The sequence below is a fragment of the Rhinoraja longicauda genome, chromosome 1 (assembly GCF_053455715.1).
Source record: "Rhinoraja longicauda isolate Sanriku21f chromosome 1, sRhiLon1.1, whole genome shotgun sequence".
Lineage (NCBI taxonomy): Eukaryota > Metazoa > Chordata > Chondrichthyes > Rajiformes > Arhynchobatidae > Rhinoraja > Rhinoraja longicauda.
Window position 1 is genome coordinate 86,291,004 of NC_135953.1, and position 20,069 is coordinate 86,311,072.

Consider the following 20,069-nt stretch of genomic DNA (forward strand, 5'->3'; position numbering starts at 1 on the left):
TAAATACTTGCCACTTGCTCACATTTCAAAATATTGAAATTATTATTTTGTATCACTCCATTAAGGAGAGCACATGATCTGTTAAATGTTATTTAAAAATTCTGGTGCATCTTTCCAATGCAGAAAGTATATTTGAAATATGTTTCACTCATTAATACAACCAATATAATTAATACATTACAAATTTAAACCATTTGATTTGCAGAAATGTCCTCTATGATCAGAAGCCAAGAGAAGAGGATAAAGAGAGTAAAAGACAGAGAGAAAATGTTAAAGAAGTGACATCCAGTTTCTGCATTTTATTGCTACGATGTATGGCTTTTGACTCGGTGCAGTACAAAAATAAAATCTGCTGCTATTTAAGAACTTGTGAAATAAATTATGTCTATTCACTTGAAATTAGTTCAATGTTAGCATAGGAGAGCACTAGCTACGAGAGATTGAAAGGCAAATGCCTATGTTTTGTATTAAATGATTCATTGTTTCAATGCTCAATTTATTGTGTATGGGATTTTTAAAAAGTCTCCCTTTGGAGAACCAAGACGGTTTGAGATGGGTAAAAATTACAAATATTTAATTTACTGGAATTATTTCTATACACTACAGATAGTTATAGATGTACAATTAGCAATTCTGTATAAAAGCAAGACAAGTGAATATTTTGTTGCATTGTATTAACCAACCAAGGGGCTAATATAATTGAAGTAAATGTAATAATTTTTGCACTAAAAGCTGGAGTAACTCAGCGGGTTAGACAGCATCTCTGGAGAAAAAGGAATAGGTGAGAAATTCCTTCTCTGCAGAGATGCTGCCAATCCTGCTGAGTTACTCCAGCTTTTTGTGTCTATCTGCAGTTCTTACCAACATAATTTTTTAGACATTTGTTTAGTATTGTGCAACATATTTGAAGTTTTTAACATCTGAACCTTGAAGCAAAACGACACAATATATGGAGGAAAGAACATACTGAGCTTCTGCCTCAGTTGTGCATGATTGGTGCAATGGAATACACGACAATTTGAAATGCCAGATATTCGAGATGCAGCTGCAGCCTCCAACTACAGTTGAAATCAAACAAGTCTTTGAAGACCTCTGAGCTGTACCGCGGGTGCCTGCGGACTTCAACATCACGGAGCCAGCAGTCTCTGGTCAGAGACTGAGATCGGGAACTCCAAACCGCAGGAGCTTTGGCCACCCCAACGCGGGAGCTTCGATCACCCCGACGTGGGAGCTGCGACCGCCGACTGTGGGAGCTTTGATCACCCTGACTGCGGATGATTCGACTGCCCCGACCACGGGAGAATAAAGGAGGAAGAAGTTTGTACTTTATTGCCTTTCATCACAGTGAGGAACGTGGGGAATCCTCTCTGCTGGATATTTATGTTAACTTTTATGTAGTTGTGTATCCTGTTGCTTTTTTTTAGTATGGCTGTATGGTAATTCGAATTTCACTGTACCTTAATTGGTGCACGTGACAATAAACTGACCTTAAAGAATTCAAAGGAAGGAGGGAGGAACTTAAGGGGATGATTGGAAGGGCCAAAAGGACCCGCAAAATGGCTTTGGTGAATCAGATTAGGGAAAATGCCAAGGGTTTTTATACCCATATTAAAAACAAGGGGGTAACCAGGGAGAAGATAAGGCTGCTCAAGGATAATGGAGGGTATTTGTGCTTGAAGTCAGGGAATGTAGATGAGGTACTAAACAAGTACTTTGCATCTATTTTCACTAAAGAGGACATGGCGGATAGTGATATCAGAGTAGAGAACATTAATATGCAAGGACAGCTTGACATTATAAAGGTGATGGGCTCAAGAGCATGAAGGTGGTTAAATCCCCAGGTTATTAAGAGAGACAAGGGAGGAGATGGCAGGAGTCTTGACAATGATCTTTGCATCTTCTCTAGCCATGTGCAATGTCCCAGAGGATTGGAGAATAGCCAATGCTGTTCCTTTGTTTAAGGAGGGAGATTGTGAAAATCCAGGGAATCATAGCTCAGAGAGTCTCACATCAGTGGGAGGGAAGCTCACGGAGAGATTATTTGGGATAGAAGAGCATGGTTTAATTATGGACAGTCAGCATGACTTTGTACGCATCAGGCTATATCTTACTAACTTCACTGAGTTTTTTTGAATAGGTGACAAAGGTGATAGAGGGGGATATGGTGGTGGATGTTGCCTGCATGGATTTTAATAAGAGATTTAATAAAATTTCCCATGATAAGCCGATCCAGAAGATTACGATGCACAGGATTAACAGCGACTTGGAAATATAAATTCAAAACTGACTTCCTGATAGAGGATAGGGTTGTGATGGAAAGACAATTTTCAGGCTAGAGATCTGTGACCAGTGGAGTTCTGCAGGGGACTGACATTTGGGATACGTGTTGCAGATGACACAAAGATTGTTTTGGTCATGGACTGGGCAAGCCTATCAAAGCATACAGCAGGGTATAGATCAGCTACAGGAATAGGCAGCAAGATGGCAGAATGGAGTTTAATCCAGGCAAGTGTGAGGTGTTGCAGGGTTATAAACCAGGGGAAAATATACAATGAATGCATAACCCTTAATTGCATTGATGTTCAGAGGGACGTTAAGGTCCAAGGCCCTAACTCCCTGTAAGTGGCAGCACAAGTAGAATGGTAAAGAAGGCATATGGTATGCTTGGTTTCATTGACCAGGCCATGAAGTACAAGAGTCTGGAAGTCATGGTGCAGGTTTATAGGACTTGGCAGAATTTTGAGTATTGCATCCAGCTCTGGACACCCCCATATAGGAAATATCTCTGGGATTTTGGAGAGAGTGCAGAGGAGGTTCACAAGAATGTGTGGATTAGGAGAGTATTAGCTACAGGGAGAGCCTGGACAGAATTGGCTTGTTTTCCCTGGAATGCAAGAGGTTGAGGGGAAATCTGATAGAAATATGGAAAATTATCAGGCATTGATAAGGTAGACAGTCAAAACCTTTTTCCCCAGGATAGAATTACAAGATACTGGAGGGCAAAAGTTTAAGGGAGATGAGGAAGACGTTTAAAAAAAAATATATAGACAGTGGTACACTGCAGACCATGCGACCAGGTGGGGTAATGGAGACAGATACATTAACAAATCATTTCAAAATATTGTAACTTTTTGCTCCTAGATAAACATTAACCACAGTACTACAAATGGCATTAACCCAAGTGAGAGTCCTCTGGCAAGATCAAAGTTTAACAAGTGTCCACAAAATAATTGTGCTCCTTTTCAAACCATTATTTAAATGGTCAATGCTTTAGGATATCTGAAGGAATACTTTTCACTATCTGAAGCTATTTGTAATCATCTCTAGGTAAGATTTAGTTTTGTGTACAATTTAGAAAACATGAAGCTCCCGGTGAAGTTTGTAGAAAGTATTAAAACTATCTTCGCACGCATGTAAAGCACTGCCACGTGAAATAAATTCTAATCAAGCAGACAGGTTTCAACTTCGAACCAATTCCATTGCGCTTTGGTGGGAGAATTGTATTTAGTACTAGCATCAAAATATCACAAATATATATTGCAATGCAGTCAAATGACCCACATCAATATTCACAAATTGCAAGTCTTAATAATTGTTGTTAAAGCATTTCTTCAGGTCAAGATGGAAAAGAGTCAACTTCCATTTATTTTTTCAATCTACAAGGCTACTGCTCCATTTATGCTCATTGTGATTACATACAAATTATATTCAGTTAGTTCCACATTTCACTGCATACCAAAGCATTTTATGCACTAGATTGTGGAAGTTTAATAAATATTCAATACCACTTAATCCAAAAGTATTTGAAATTCATCTTTAATTGAAATCATTTTCCACAATACAGATTTAAAAATTAGGTTTGCGGTCTTGTACATATTAATTATTAACAAATAACTGTCTGAATATTTTATGCTTATTGCCCTAGCTAAATTACTACAGGAACTGTTCTCCAGTAAAGAAAGGAAACGAGTTAAGATTCTTGCAGGAAGAAGTAAATAGTTACCATAAAGCAGTCTGGACATCAAGCAGTGAAGATGCCAACAAGCTATTAATCTGAAAATTGAAGTACAGGAATAAATGGGGAAGATACAGCAGACTCATGTTAAACCAGTTGAGCCAATGAGAAGAGTTGAGTAACAGCACGAGTTATTCTTCCTTATTTGAGGAAGGGAAAAGTTTAATGAACAAAGCTCAACTTCAGCTCTGTCCTGCAATATCAATCAGTGGATCGTCACTGCCTTCTGCTGTAACTGCAACTTCTATTTAGGGATTCAAAGGTAACCCCAACATTGATACATTTCCATATCTTCATGGCTGGTCTCCAGCCATCTATTCGGGCATTCCTCCCATCGCCAGATCTTACCATTTTCCACCACCACATATTTCCACTCAAATTTTAAATTGACTGGGAGCAGGATAGAATTAGACCAGAATCCATCCTTGCCTGGTTTCAACGGTACATAATTCTCCCACTGTCCCAGGCACTCATGGTTGCCTGTCACTGCAAGGATTTGAGAATTTGAGCAGGTAACATAGTGAACATTAAAACTCACTGAGACATTATTAACAGGCAAAGGGGAGACTGCAGCGACTTTCTTGGGTGTATTTTCAGACTCCAAGCTTGCAGCTGTTCTTTCTGATTCATCTTTAAAGACCAACTTGATGCTTTTTTTTTTGTCTTTTTCCATTTTAGTTTCAATGATATTCAAGTTACTAGGCACATCAGCACTGGTCTCACTGCTGTCATTATTGGTCTGAATAAGGAGACAACTATCTGTACCATCAAATTTCTGTTCAACCGCTGAAGCAAGATCCAAAGCTTTATCTCCATGGTCAAATTGGTTAAACACCTCTTCAGTACTCAGACTTGGCTTCAGTTTTTCACAAACACGTTTCTTTTCCTGTCCCAAGCTATACTCTGTGAAGCGTGCAACATGGACAGGGCTTTCCCCATCACTTGTTGGTTGAGCTATGGGCTCAATTTGCATCGTGTCATTTGTCTGTTCAGCAGCAGACCAATCTTGTTTCTTTGATAGTTCAGGAACAAAGTCATTTTCTCTCTGATTGCTGACCAGAGTGTCCAAAATGTCTTTAGACTCCAAATCAAAAGATTTTTGTTTAACTGAAGGTGGCTGCACACCAACTTTTAACTCTCTTGTTTCTTTGAACTCGAGTAAATTGGCCCTTTCAATATCAGCTTCAACTGTGAAGAGAAGAGAGACCAAATGTTAAATCCATTTATTTTAACCAGATGATCACGCAAATAGATGGAGGTTTTCAAAATCCTTAGTTTTCCCACTCAAAAAAAAAAAGTCAAGACAATATTGTTCCAATTTAAGCAAAGCATTTAAACAAATAAGTCTCGGTCAAGAATATCTACTGAGAGCAAAAGCTAATTTGTTTAAGAATAATGGACTGCTTGCCTTAGTATCAAAATATTAGTTTCTCAGACAGTAGCTGTTAAAGAGGGCTGAATGTGTCTAATCATTAAAGACTTGAGGGAAGTGCTCTTTAAATAGATACATATCCCAGTTCTCCTTGTGTATATTTTCCACATTTAAATTTATGACCGGTTGGAAGCTGCAGTATTTGAAATGTGGTTTGGAAGAAGTACAGATATTCCCAATCTAAATGGAGTGTTAGAACATTATTAATAACCTCTTGACAACTGGCAAGAGTTCAAATCAGTCCAGACAGCCACTGCTTCATCTGAAGTTCGAATCTTTTTGGAGTTTGCCCAGATACAATATTGGGTTCATTTAAGTTCAGCAATGTGCGCAGTTTAATAATTAAATTCTTCAACAATACCAATTAGCCAGTGGATTCTTTCAATTTGCAAACATTTCTTTGTAAGGGAGTGTTGGTTCAGAATTAGTTGGCCCTGGAGCAGAATATAGACAGTCTTAAGACTGGCGTTGTGCTGGCGCAGACAGACACGGCACTCCTTGGTGGAAGCGGCTGGACTCGCCGACCTGATCTGTTCCCAAACCTTATTCACTCCTCCAACACTAAATAATCTGCTCTGTCTGAACCGGTTCATAAATTTGGAGTTCAAACTGTTGCAGCTCGTTGTCGAAATTGCTCTCATGAACTGTTGCCAATTGCTATCATTAGATAGCCTTTTAGTGAACTCAGATTAAAGTTCGGATAACACAAATTAAGGGGGTTAAAGGCTTCCTCCGGGAATTGGCTAGGATAGACTGGCAAATTATACTAAAGGGTTGACAGCAGATGCAGTGGCAAAGATTTAAAGACTGCACAGATGAACTCGAGATTGTTCATCCTGTCTGGTGAAAAAAATAAAATGGAAGGCGGCTGAACCGTGGTTAATGAGGGAAGTCAAGGATTGTGTTAAATCCAAGGAAGAGGTATATGAATTGGCCAGAGGAAGCTGCAAACCAGAGGACTGGGAGAAATTTAGAACAGGAGGACAAATGAGTTAAGGGGGAAAAAAGAGCATGAAAGAAAACTTGTGGGGCGTATAAAAACTGACTGGAAGAGTTTCTTTAGGTATGCAAAAATAAAAAGATTAGTGAAGACGAATGTAGGTCACTTACAGTCAGAGACAGGTGAATTTATAATGGGAAACAAGGAAATGGCAGAACAGTTAAACAAGTACTTTGGATCTGTCTTCACTAAGGAAGACACAAACAATCTCCTGGAAATACTAGGGGACCGAGGATCGAGTGGGAGGGAGGAACTGAAGGGAATCCATATTAGTCAGGAAATGGTGTTAGGTAAACTGTTGGGACTGAAGTCGGATAAATCCCCAGAGCCTGATGGTCTGCATCCCAGAGTACTCAAGGAGGTGGCCCTAGAAATCCTGGATGCATTGGTGATCATTTTTCAATGTTCTACATACTCTGGATCAGTTCCTGTGGACTGGAGGGTAGCCAATGTAACCCCACTTTTTAAGAAAGGAGGGAGAGAGAAAACAGAATTATAGATCGGTTAGCCTTACATCAGTAGTGGGGAAGATGCTGGAGCCAATTATTAAAGATGTTATAGCAGTGCATTTGGAAAGCAGCGACAGGATCGGTCAGTCAGCATAGATTTATGAAGGGGAAAATCATGCTTGACTAATCTTTTGGAATTTTTTGAGGATGTAACAAGCATAAAGGATAAGGGAGAACCAGTGGATGTGGTGGATCTGGACTTTCAAAAGCCTGACAAGTTCCCACACAAGAGATTAGTGTGCAAAATTAGACCACATGGTATTCGGAGCAGAGTATTGACTGATTGGCAGACAGGAAGCAAAGAGTAGGAATTAACAGGTCCATTTTAGAATGACAGGCAGTGAACTAGTGGGGTGCCACAAGGCTCGGTGCTGGGACCCATTTGTTTAATATATGTTAACGATTTAGACGAGGAAATTAAATGTAACATCTAAATTTACAGATGACACAAAGCTGGGTGGCAGTGTGAGCTGCGAGGAGGCCTTGGATAGGTTGGGTGAGTGGGCAGAAGCATGGCAGGTGCAGTATGCAGATAAATCCAAGGTTATCCACTTTGGTGGCAAGAACAGGAAGACAGATTATTATCTGAATGGCGTCAGATTAAGAAAAGGGGAGGTGCAGAGACCTGGGTATCCTTGTACTTCAGTCACTGAAAGCATGCAGGAACAGCAGGCAGTGAAGATAACTAATGGCATGTTGACCTTCATTGCAAGAGGATTTGAGTTTAGGAGCAAGGAGGACATACTGCAGTTTTACAGGGCCCTGGTGAGACCACACCTGGAGTATTATTTGCAATTTTGGTCTCCTAATTTTGGAAAGGACATTCTTCCTATTGAGGGAGTGCAGCATAGGTTCATCGGGTTAATTCCCAGGATGGAGAGACTGACATATGATAAAAGAATGGGTCAACTGGGCTTGTATTCACTGTAATTTAGAAGGATGAAAGTGGATCTTATAGAAACATAAAATTCTTAGAGGATTGGACAGGGTAGATGCAGGAAAAATGTTTTCAATGTTGGGTGAGTCAAGAACAAAGGGTCACAGTTTAAGAAAAGGGGGTAGGCTATTTCAGACTGAGATGAGGAAAATCTTTTCCACCCAGAGAGTTGAGGAACTGTGGAATTCTCTGCCACAGACGGCAGTGGAGGCCAATTCACTGGATGTTTTCAAGAGGTTTAGCTCTTAAGGCTAAGAGAACCAAGAGATATTGGGGGAAAAGCCAGAGCGGGGTACTGATTTTGGATGATTAGTCACGATCATATTGAATGGCCTCCTCCTGCACCTATTTCCTATATATGTTTCTCCGGGTTGTATTCCAGAGAAGGTTGCATTTCACACCGCTGGTCTGTAGGCTCCGGGTAGTTTCCACAACTGAGCAAAGGTTAAGACATTGAAATCAAATAAAAATAAACGAGTGGAAGAATTAAACAGTGCAATGAGCATCAAATACTGTCAAAAGCTATATATTTTTTCTAACTAAGCGCAGTATCGTACTTTTTGCGCATTAATAGTGAAGTTCCTTCAGCAAACAAACTGTAGCCGCTCCCAGCAGAGGACAGAGAAGGAAAAAAGGCAAAGACAGTCACAGACACACATGGGGGTGGGGGAGAATATGGAGCTTGTGAAAGCTCAACTACGTTGGTTGCAGCTCCCTTGAGGGGCAGTGTGGAGAGAGAGAGAGAGCTCCAGCAGTCTGGGCTGGAAACAACCAGGCAGTGAACCAGGCGGACGGACGGACGGACGGACACGCTGGCTAGTTGGTCCGGCAACACCTCTGGAAAGCGACATGGGGTCAACGTTAGCAATGTCACAGTTCCTCTCCGCGGGCGTTGCCTGACCTGTTGAACGTCTCCAGTATTTGGAGTTTCGGCTTCATAGTCACAGTGTGTGTTGTGCGAGTGGCGGGGTTTACCGGGGTTTACCTGCGTTCCCAATGTCTCTGTCCCTGTCTCTGTCTCCACTGCCGGCGGCAGCGCTCGGGGTCTCCGGCTTCTGCCTCTTCTCCCGGCTCCTGCCTCTGTTCCACCACATCCAAGTGGCCAGGGCCACGACAAGAGCTGCGGGCAGCACCGTCCATGAGCTGCTCATCATTGTCACCAGCTCCGACACTGGACTCATCAAGCTCAATACCATGGCCGCGCCTTTCTGCCTTCCCTCCTCTCCTTCCCTTCCCTTCCCTCCCTCCCTCCCTCCTTCCCTCCCTCCCTCCCTCCCTCCTTCCCTCCCTCCCTCCCTCCTTCCCTCCCTCCCTCCCTCCTTCCCTCCCTCCCTCCTTCCTTCCCTCCCTTCCCTCCCTCCTTCCTTCCCTCCCTTCCCTCCCTCCTTCCCTCCCTCCTTCCCTCCCTTCCCTCCCTCCTTCCCTCCCTTCCCTCCCTCCTCTCCTTCCCTCCTCTCCTTCCCTTCCTTCCCTTCCCTTCCTTCCCTTCCCTTCCTTCCCTTCCCTTCCTTCCCTTCCTTCCCTTCCTTCCCTTCCCTTCCCTTCCCTTCCCTTCCCTTCCCTTCCTTCCCTCCCTCCTTCCCTCCCTCTGGGACTCCGATTCACCTCTGATCCTTTTCAGCTGCTGCTGTCGACAACTCCCCAGCCCCAGCCCCAGCCCCAGGCTCCGGCTCCGCCTCCTGCCCAGTCTCTGCAGTGCGGTAGCGCTGCGCTTAAAGCTGTACTTTTTCGCCAAAGTTGGAGCATGTGAGCCTCGCTAGCGACTGTCACAGGTGGTTCTAGTTTGACTCATCCACCAGTATCGGTGGAGCGACAAGTTCAGCTGATGACATCCAAAGATACCGATTTGATTGCATTTTGTGTCTATCCCCGAAGATTATATTTGATTCTTCTAACCTTAAACCTCTAACTTATTTGTTTGTTGTAACCAAAGAAAGGTAGATGAGGCCAAAGCTGTAAGCATTGTCTACATGGACTTCAGCAAAGGATTTGATAAGGTTCCACATGGTAGTCTGCTCTGGAAGGTTACTTTGCATGGGATCCATGGAGAGTTAGCTGACTGGATAGAAAATTGGCTTCATAGAGTCATAGAGCGATACAGTGTGAAAACATGCCCTTCGGCCCGACTTGCCCACACCAGCCAACATGTCCTAGCTACACTAGTCCCACCTGCCCACATTTGGTCCATATCCTGTCCTATCCATGTACCTGTCCAACTGTTTCTTAAATTGTGGGATGTGATGTGTGCAATGAATATCTCATTGCTGCGGATGTTGGCCTGCAAAAGGATTTTCACATTGGTCCACTTCCTTCCAGTGCATTTGGAGAATTCTGTAGAGATACCAGTGAATGGAGTCTGAAGAAGGGTCTCGACCCGAAACGCCACCCATTCCCTCTCTCCTAGATGATGCCTGACCTGCTGAGTTACTCCAGCATTTTGTGATACCTTTGTTCTGGTGCATATGTCTTCTGAACGTGGTCCAGATTTTAGAAGCACAATGGAGGACAGGCATCACTTCTTCATGAATCTAAGATCATGATCTTCAGATATAATTCACCGCAATTGACCAAAGGTTGTGCTGGCACATCAACAACACCTAATCACCTATCAACACCTAATCTTAAGGTGTGGCTCCCAAACTATGGAAAGTGGCCCTGTTTTCCAGGGTTTTGGTGCATACTTTTTTGGGAGGACAGTCTGGTACAGGAGGGGCAAGTTAGCAGAGCACTATAGTGTTGCGGACATTGAGTGCAAAGCTCATCCTCTTGCATGTTTGGTGAACAAGTCAACAATGTCTTTGAGCTTGGCCTCCAAACATACACATAGAATAGTCTGTCTACTGCAGGCTTGACTGGAGAGGTTTGGCAGACCATCGTTCTGGATTGAAATAGACATAAGTTGAATAGTCACAAAATTCTGGAGTAACTCCTCGTGTCAGGCATCCTCTCTGGAGAAAAGGAATGTGACCTTTCGGTCGAGACCCTTCTTCAGGGGAGAAAAAAACTAGAGGCATGAAAAAGTACAGAACAAATCAGGGCCGGCCCCAATGGCTTTGGAGCCCACAATGATCCAATGTTGGCCGTGGAGGAGGTGATAACGAGGGGATAGGAACAGTGAAACTAGCAGGATGACTTGTAAGCTTACAACCCAGCGGTATGAGTGTTGATTTCTCTAATTTCAAGTAACCCTGTCATTCCCTCTCTCTCTGTCCCTCCCCCACCCTGCAGGTTCGGCATGGCCAAGCATAGCCGTGGTGTCCTCCTGGATTAACATAGTAGCAAAAGTAGCATTTGCTACGGCCCTGCACTTTTGAGGGCCTCGCACTAAATGCAAGCTGAATGCTTGAAATCGGCATCCCACTGGGGGGCGCTGTGTTGCACGCGCCGCTCCCCAACCGCCGCGGTTTGAATGTGTTGGCGGAGCTACGCGGAACAATGGGCAGCCATCGCGTCACCGCCCTACTGCACAGTCTCCAGCCCTCTTACTCCACACACCTCACTCCTCCTGACTTCTCTGCTCAAATATTGGCCTTGTCTCCCCACACATCCCGGCCCTCTCACTCCTCGCTCATCGGCTCTTTTCTCACATCCCCAGGCCACTTACACCACCTCATCACACCCTGCCCCCCCCATCTCTCCCACCCCTCTGCTCTCTCCCTACTCCTCTGGCACTTGGCTCCCCCAAATCCTCCGCTGCTCATTCTTCTGCATACCTCCCACCTGTTCTTTCCCTCCCCCTCCACCCCTCCCTCTCCTTGCTAGGGCCTATTCCCTCTCTTCTCTCCTGCAGTCTTCTCTCTCTCGCCCCACTCCACTGCGTGTCTCTCTCCTCAATCCCCCTTCCCTCTTGCCTCCCCCCAAATAGCTACTGTTCCAACCCTCTCTTCCGCCAATCTACCTCCCCCATTTATTCCAAGTCTTCTGTTCCACTCTCCCTCCTCTTCTCCATCCCACTCTCCCCCCTGCGCATCTCCTTTACGCTCTCCCCGTTTCCTCCAAACCTCTTTCCCCCACACCTCCCTCCATGCTCCCCCCTCCTCCGGCCTTTACTTTCCATTTCTATAGGCACTTTCCCTCACACTTTCGGCCTTTTTCTCAGCCCCTACCCATCCGTACCTCTCTCTCTCTCTCTCTACACTTCTGGCCCATACTTCCAAAATCCTGCGACTCCCTCTCACCCGTCCCAAACGCTCGGGCCCTCTTTCTCACCAATCCCCCGGCCTTCTCTCCTCACTTCCCGGGCCATGTCTCCTCCTCCACTCTTTTACCACCTCCTCTACCCACACCTTGCATGCCTCTCAGCATCCACTGCTCCAGCACTCCCTACCCCTACTCCGTCCCTCACCCCAAAACCTCCAGTCCCGCCTCTATTCACTCCTCAAGCCCTACCTTTTCCACATTCCTCCGGCCGTCCCTGTCTCTACTTCTCTGGCACCCTCGGCTCCCACTCCTCCCACCCTCTTCTCGCAATCCTCGTTCATTCTCCCCACGGTGGCGCAGCAGTAGAGTTGCTGCCTTACAACACTTGCAGCACCGGAGACCCGGGTTCCATCCCAACCATGGGTGTTGTCTGTACGGAGTTTGTACATTCTCCCCGTGACCACATGGGCTTTCTCCAAGATCTTCGGTTTCCTCCCACTCCAAAGACGTACAGGTTTGTAGGTTAATTGGCTTGGTGTATTTGTAAAATTGGCCCTAGTGTGTGTGCGGGGATCATTGGTCGGTACGGACACTGGGCCAAAGGGCCTGTTTTCGCGCTGTATCTCTAAACTATACCCCTCCATCACACACTCTCTGAGAGTCCTGTATTAGACCCGCGGGCCGCTGTAAGTCCCGACATTGTAGGCTAACAGAGCTCGTTAATGTTAATGGAGTTTGGGGAGTGGGGCCAAGTGTGTTCGGGGAGTGGGGCCGAGTGTGTTCGGGGAGCTGGACCGAGTGTGTTCGGGGAGTGGGGCCAAGTGTGTTCGGGGAGTGGGGCCGAGTGTGTTCGGGGAGAGGGGCCAAGTGTGTTCGGGGAGCGGGGCTGAGTGTATTCGGGGGGCGGTTCTCGAGTGTGTTCGCCGAACGGAGTTTGCAACCACCTCCCAGCCCAGGTGGGCATCATTGGTGGAGCGGGGGCACGTGGCTGCTGGCTGGGTGAGGTCACCGTGTCCCGTATTTAAGGCCCTTTTATAACATGTGCTATGGGCCCGCACTAGCTTAATCCGGCCCTGCCTCCACTACTGCACTGCTCATTATTTGCCGCAGAAGGCTGTGGAGGCCCTCAATGGATATTTTTAAGACAGAGATAGATAGATTCTTGATTAGTACGAGTGTTCAGGGTTATGGGGAGAAGGATGGAGAATGGGGTTATGAGAGAGAGATCGATCAGCCATGATTGAATGGCAGAGTAGACTTGATGGGCCTTATGGCCTAATTCTGCTCCTATCACTTATGACCTTATGAAAAATAAATTTTAGGACTAAAGTCAACATTATTTTTGGAAATAAAACGAACAGCTGGAATGGAATTCTGGGCAGGAGCGTTGAGCCAGGAACGTAAGAAGTAGTTGGCTATGTGGTGCAGGAAACGGATATCTTTACTAGATTACTGCTTTAGCTGGGCTGAATGCTGACTCTCATGTACATCAATCATTCTGGCAACCTGACAACTTGATGGTAGCAAACTAAAAACAAAACATTGCCCTCGGTGAGAATGTTCATTATTGGACTCATATCAGATCAATCAACAATTTGAACAGTTGAAAAATAATTTCATGTTTCTGTCCCTGCAAACCTTTTCCCTGGAACTGCAGATACCAGTTTACAAAAAAAAGACCCAAATTGCTGGACTAACTAAGCAGGTTAGGCAGCATCTCTGGAGAACATGGACAGGTGAGTTGGAGTCCGAAGGGTCCCGACCCGAAACGTCACCTATACTTATTCTCCTGAGATGCTGCCTGACCTGCTGACTTACTCCAGCACTTTGAACCTTTTCCCTTTATTTGCATTAATTAAGCATTAACTAGGTGATGTCTGTTCAAAGAACTCTTTGCCGTAGAACTTGTTACATCACCTAATAGCCAAACTGCACAATATTCCATTTGAAGTAACTACCTTCATACAGCAGCTTATTCACAAAGATACAAAAATAAGAAAAATTGTAAAATTTGTCTCATAGATTGAATTATGGTAAATATATTTTTTGCAGTCAGGCTATGGAATTCTTACCCCTGGCTCAGCATTATAGATTTAACAGGAACTTCCTCAGATCCACCAAGCACAATCATGGATTTGCCCGCAGAGGTCACTTAATAATTTACAGATATTGTTAATAATTGTTTAAATAATAGTCACTCACCTATGCCCACCCATTTGATCTGGGATAGGCTTTTGATAGGTTTGTGTGGTGGGAGTTGAAAACCCAGATAATGTCACTGAATATCAATGTGGCTAAAGTGCTTCGGATACTTTGTCAATACCAGCAATCATGCTCCAGTCAGTACCATTGTTTTCTCTTATCATTGTATCCTCTTGCTTGAAATGTTGAAATCTTAACAAAGAACTTTAATATCTTTCCCGGACTGACAGACTTTATAGGTTACACATGGATGGAAACACATTCATGCCATCTCATGAATTCGTTATCTGCTATTTATCGTTAATCTAGCACTTGCGATCACATCCTCTCATTCTTCAAAAGTACAGCTGGTCCATACAAAACTGCCATAGCAGCCCTGTAAGAAACCAAGTTGCTATTAAAGTGTAATTTTGCACATATTTTTAAATGAATACAGAAAAACAATTTGAAAATTCCACTTTATCGGATCACTCAATGACCTCAAAGCAACAGTTGAGGCAAAATCTCAGGGTAAAGAGTTTACCAGTTAAGACTTAGAAGAAATTTCAAAAGGGTTCAAAATCTAACCTCAGGATGTTGAGACAAAGGCTAGACTGATGTATTTTCAGTCAGGAAAGGAATGAAGGGCAATGGCTATTGGGTGGGAAAATAGACTTGAGGTACAGAGCTGGTCAGTATTTAACGAATGGCCAAGTTGTTTGAGAGATAGAATGCCCTCTTAATTTTTCTATTTCTTATGTTCATAAATGGTTTCAGTAACGTTGGGATAAACAGTGTAAATGGAGTGTGAGAAATACATTTCCCTTTTGTCAAAAATTATGTTCAATACATGTATTCATAGTTAATTACAACCTACTTGAAAATCTACATAAAGACTCCCCCAAACCACACAGATACTTTTTTTCTGTTCCCTCAATATGTGGATCAATTGAATTTCCTAGTGGTGAATGCTATGTTCAAGATGATTCCTTTACCCTAAGGAAGTCTGTATTATCCAACACTTCCTGTCACTGGCATTGCCAAGAAACATGTTTCCTAAGAAACAAAGGATGGATTTGGCTACTTACTCTCAACAACAGTAGCTAAACACACGTTCAAAGAGAACCATCAGAGCACAAGGATCGTAACTGAAAATACCATGTCTTCTGAAGATGAGACCTTGTTACCAGCTTTAGTTTGAGGCATTGTGGAGTGACTTAACGATTTGACTTTATCTGCTGCTTGATGCACAACATTGCCAACTGAAGACAACGGAGGCTGCCAGAAGAAGAGAATGGAGCATCAGATTCTAAAAACTATAAAGCGGAGTCGGGAATATGGTGGAGTAAAAGTAGCAGGAGCAAGGAGGTGATATCAGGGGATATCCCAGTTCATCAAAAGAACAAACCAGGAAAGGTAGTGCATCCGTGGCTAACAAGGGAAATCAAGGATAGTATTAAAACAAAAGATGAAGCATATAAATTAGCCAGAAAAAGTATCATACCAGAGGACTGGGAGAAATTTAGAGTCCAGCAGAGGAGGACAAAGGGCTTAATTAGGAAAGGGAAAATAGATTATGAGAGAAAACTGGCAGGGAACATAAAAACTGACTGCAAAAGCTTTTATAGATATGTGAAGAGAAAAAGACTAGTTAAGACAAATGTTGGTCCCTTGCAGTCGGAAACAGGTGAATTGATCATAGGGAACAAGGAGATGGCAGACCAATTGAACAACTACTTTGGTTCTGTCTTCACTAGGGAAGACATAAACAATCTGCCGGAAATAGCAGGGGACCGGGGGTCTAACGAGATGGAGGAACTAAGAGTAATCCAAGTTAGTCGGGAAGTGGTGTTAGGTGAATTAAATGGATTAAAGGCCGATAAATCCCCAGGGCCAGATAGGCTGCATCCCAGAGTGCTTAAGGAAGTAGCCTCAGAAATAGTGGATGCATTAGTGATAATTTTTCAAAACTCTTTAGATTCTGGAGTAGTTCCTGGGGATTGGAGGGTAGCTAATGTAACCCCACTTTTTAAAAAGGGAGGGAGAGAGAAAACGGGGAATTATAGACCAGTTAGCCTAACATCGGTAGTGGGGAAAATGCTAGAGTCAGTTATTAAAGATGTGATAGCATCACATTTGGAAAGTGGTGAAATCATCGGACAAAGTCAGCATGGATTTATGAAAGGCAAATCATGCCTGATGAATCTTATAGAATTTTTCGAGGATGTAACTAGTAGAGTGGATAAGGGAGAACCAGTCGATGTGTTATATCTGGACTTTCAGAAGGCCTTCGACAAGGTCCCACATAGGAGATTGGGGTACAAACTTAAAGCACACGGTATTGGGGGTTCAGTGATGAGGTGGATAGAGAATTGGTTGGCGGACAGGAAGCAAAGAGTAGGAATAAACGGGTCCTTTTCGGAATGGCAGGCAGTGACTAGTGGGGTACCGCAAGGCTCAGTGCTGGGACCCCAGTTATTTACAATATATATTAATGATTTGGACGAGGGAATTGAATGCAATATCTCTAAGTTTGCGGATGACACGAAGCTGGGTGGCAGTGTTAGCTGCGAGGAGGATGCTAGGAGGCTGCAGAGTGACTTGGATAGATTAGGAGAGTGGGCAAATGCATGGCAGATGCAAAATAATGTGGATAAATGTGAGGTTATCCACTTTGGCGGCAAGAACAGGAAAGCAGAGTATTACCTGAATGGTGGCCAATTAGGAAAAGGGGAGATGCAACGTGACCTGGGTGTCATGGTGCACCAGTCATTGAAAGCAAGCATGCAGGTGCAGCAGGCAGTGAAGAAAGCGAATGGTATGTTGGCATTCATAGCAAGAGGATTTGAGTATAGGAGCAGGGAGGTTCTGCTGCAGTTGTACAGAGCCTTGGTGAGACCGCACCTGGAGTATTGTGTACAGTTTTGGTCTCCTACTCTGAGGAAAGACATTCTAGCCTTAGAGGGAGTACAGAGAAGGTTCACCAGATTGATCCCTGGAATGGCATGACTTTCATATGAAGAAAGACTGGATAGACTAGGCTTATACTCGCTGGAATTTAGAAGACTGAGGGGGGATCTTATTGAAACATATAAAATTCTTAATGGGTTGGAGAGGCTAGATGCGGGAAGATTGTTCCCGATGTTGGGGAAGTCCAGAACCAGGGGTCACAGCTTAAGGATAAGGGGGAAGTCTTTTAGGACCGAGATGAGAAAACATTTCTTCACACAGAGAGTGGTGAGTCTGTGGAATTCTCTGCCACAGAAGGTAGTTGAGGCCAGTTCATTGGCTATATTTAAGAGGGAGTTAGATGTGGCCCTTGTGGCTAAAGGGATCAGGGGGTATGGAGAGAAGGCAGGTACAGGTACAGGTTACTGAGCTGGATGATCAGCCATGATCATATTGAATGGCGGTGCAGGCTCGAAGGGCCGAATGGCCTACTCCTGCACCTATTTTCTATGTCTATGTTTATATGATAGATACCATGTTCAGCTTCCAGTCTTATCTCAAGAGAGTCAGGAGTGTTTTATTGTCAAATGTATCAAAGCAGGACAATGAAATTCTTACTTGCAGCAGCAGCACAACAGGTTTGTAAGCACGGTACTCCATAGATAATATAATCAAATGAATAAACAAAACAAAATTAAAAGATCAATAAAAAAAAATTAAACCAATATAGTGCAAAAACAAAACAAAGCCCAATGTTCCTTGTGCAACCAAGGCAGTTTGCAGTTTGGAGTTGTTAATGCCAAATCTCCTCAATCTTCCAAGGAAGTAGAAACATTGACAAGCTTTCTTTATGATTGCATCAATGTGCTGGGTCCAGGCCAGATCTTCAGAAATACACATGCACAGGAACTCAAAGTTGTTGACTCTCCACCGCTAACACATTGATGAAGATAGGTTTGTGGATCCTCCTCCTTCCTCTTCTAAAGTGAACAATCAGTTCCTTGGTTTTACTGACATTGAGAACAACGTGGTTGCTCTGGCACCATTCAATCAAATGCTTGATCTCCCTCATATACTCTGACTCATCATTTCCTGCAATTCATAATTCATCCAATAACGATGGTCAGCGAATTTAAAGATGGAGTTCAAACTGTGTTCAGCTACACAGTCACAGGTATAGAGTGAGTAGTTGTTGAGAAAACATTGCTGCCAATTTGTATTGATTGTGTTCTGTTGATCAAGAAGTCGCGGATCCAGTTACAAAGTGATGTGCAGATTTACCCAGTTCCCATACCTGGTAACAGGTTTGAAGAGCCAGTGAAATCGCATCCCCGATGATCTATTGTGGCAGTAGGCCAATTGTAATGGGTCCAGGTTAATGCTGAGGTTGGAATCAATATGCGCCATAACCGATGTTTCAAAGCACTTCATCACCACGGACATTAGTGCCACCAATCGATAGTTATTGAGGCACGTCACCTTACCCTTCTTGGGCACCGTTGTTATTATTAAAGTCCTTTCAAAGCAGGTGGGGACCTCAGACCTCAGTAATAAAGAGGTTAAAAATCACCCGAATGAACCAAGGAATCAGGCATTTACTGCATGGGCTGTAAGGGACTCTTTAACAGAGAGAAATTTCATAGAGAGCCTGCAAAATAAAATTCCTCAGTGCAAACCCAGGCAATGCTCTCCATATTACAATCTTGCCCTTCTATTTAGATTATACACAATAATCAGCCAGGAGAACCCAGCTGACACATAAAATATCTTCACATCCTGCTTTGTCTGTGAATCTGCACTGAATTTACCACTTCACTGAATAATTATCTGTCCCAATAACATCAGTTGCTTGGTGCACATTTCTAGTGAGTGGCACCTTGGTTAAACAACAATGTTTTTTGAACACTTTCATTGGATCAGCTTCACTCTGCAGGCAAACATTAGAAGAGTTCTTAAACCTGGTGGATTACTGCTCAAAATTGATTAAGGATAGTCAGTATTGTATCTACAGTAGCTAGGAGTTATGCACGTAAAAAATATTGATTTTTCATAGATTCAGAGAGTTATATAGTGGATAAACAGGCTCATCAGCCCAACTCATCTATGCCTACCAAGGTGCCTAATTATGCTAATCCCACTTTCCTGCATTTGGCCCCATCTATCTATATACTAAAATTCTCATTTGTTATCTTGTTTGTGACTGAACTTCAGCCAAAACAGTACACGAAAGCGCAACAATTTTAGGCCCACCTTACTCACCATTGTCACTTTAGTGATAATGCAAGTACTTTTATTGAAATCGGTGTTATATTTTTTAAGTTATTCACATTTTTAAGTTTAAAAGGAGGGGAGGGGGAGGGGAGGAGGGAGGGAAGGGGGGAGTGGGGGAGAAGGGAGGGGGGTTGAGGAGAGAGGGGGAGGACAGGGTGCTGTACCAATGCAGGAGAGGTTTGGGCCCAACCGGTCCACTTGGTCTAGTATCACTCTAAATCTTTCCATTCCACATTCCTGTCCAGTTGTCTTATAAACATTATAATTTTTCCTAGTCACAAAATGTTGGAGTAACTCAGCGGGTCAGGCAGCATCTCGGGAGAGAAGGAATGGGTGACGTTTCGGGTCGAGACCCTTCTTCAGACAACTTGTAATTTTACCTGCCTCATTAACTTATTTTGGCAGTGTGTTCCATATCCCCACTACCCTGTGTGCAAAAGTTACTCCTCAGATCCCATTTAAATCTTTTCCCTCTTACCTTAAACCTGTCTCCTTTTTAGATTCCCCTACCCTGGAAAATTGACTTCCCTGACTATGTCTCTTATAATTTTATAAACGTCTACAAAGTCACCCCTTAGCCTCCTTCGCTCCAGGTAAACAGTTTCCAAATTATCCAAACCATCCTTACAATTCAA

General features: G+C 43.7%; 2 protein-coding genes across 7 annotated transcripts in view; one reads left to right on the forward strand and one right to left on the reverse strand.

Annotated features, from left to right (window-relative positions):
* LOC144594813 (coiled-coil domain-containing protein 158-like) overlaps nucleotides 1-2,040 on the forward strand; it is a 510,587-nt gene extending 508,547 nt beyond the window's left edge. For all 6 annotated transcript variants that reach the window (XM_078401739.1, XM_078401696.1, XM_078401706.1 and 3 more), the window contains one exon: nucleotides 206-2,040. In XM_078401739.1, coding sequence (XP_078257865.1) covers nucleotides 206-282 — 77 coding nt within the window. In that variant the 3' untranslated portion in view covers nucleotides 283-2,040. The remainder of the gene's footprint in view (nucleotides 1-205) is intronic.
* Nucleotides 2,041-3,600: 1,560 nt separating this feature from the next.
* stbd1 (starch binding domain 1) lies at nucleotides 3,601-9,140 on the reverse strand. Its single transcript, XM_078401752.1, has 2 exons — nucleotides 8,879-9,140; nucleotides 3,601-5,203 (listed from the first exon to the last, which is right to left on the reverse strand). Exons 1-2 carry the CDS (start codon nucleotides 9,087-9,089, stop codon nucleotides 4,272-4,274), a joined length of 1,143 nt encoding a protein of 380 aa, XP_078257878.1. The 5' UTR covers nucleotides 9,090-9,140; the 3' UTR covers nucleotides 3,601-4,271.
* Nucleotides 9,141-20,069: the final 10,929 nt, after the last annotated feature.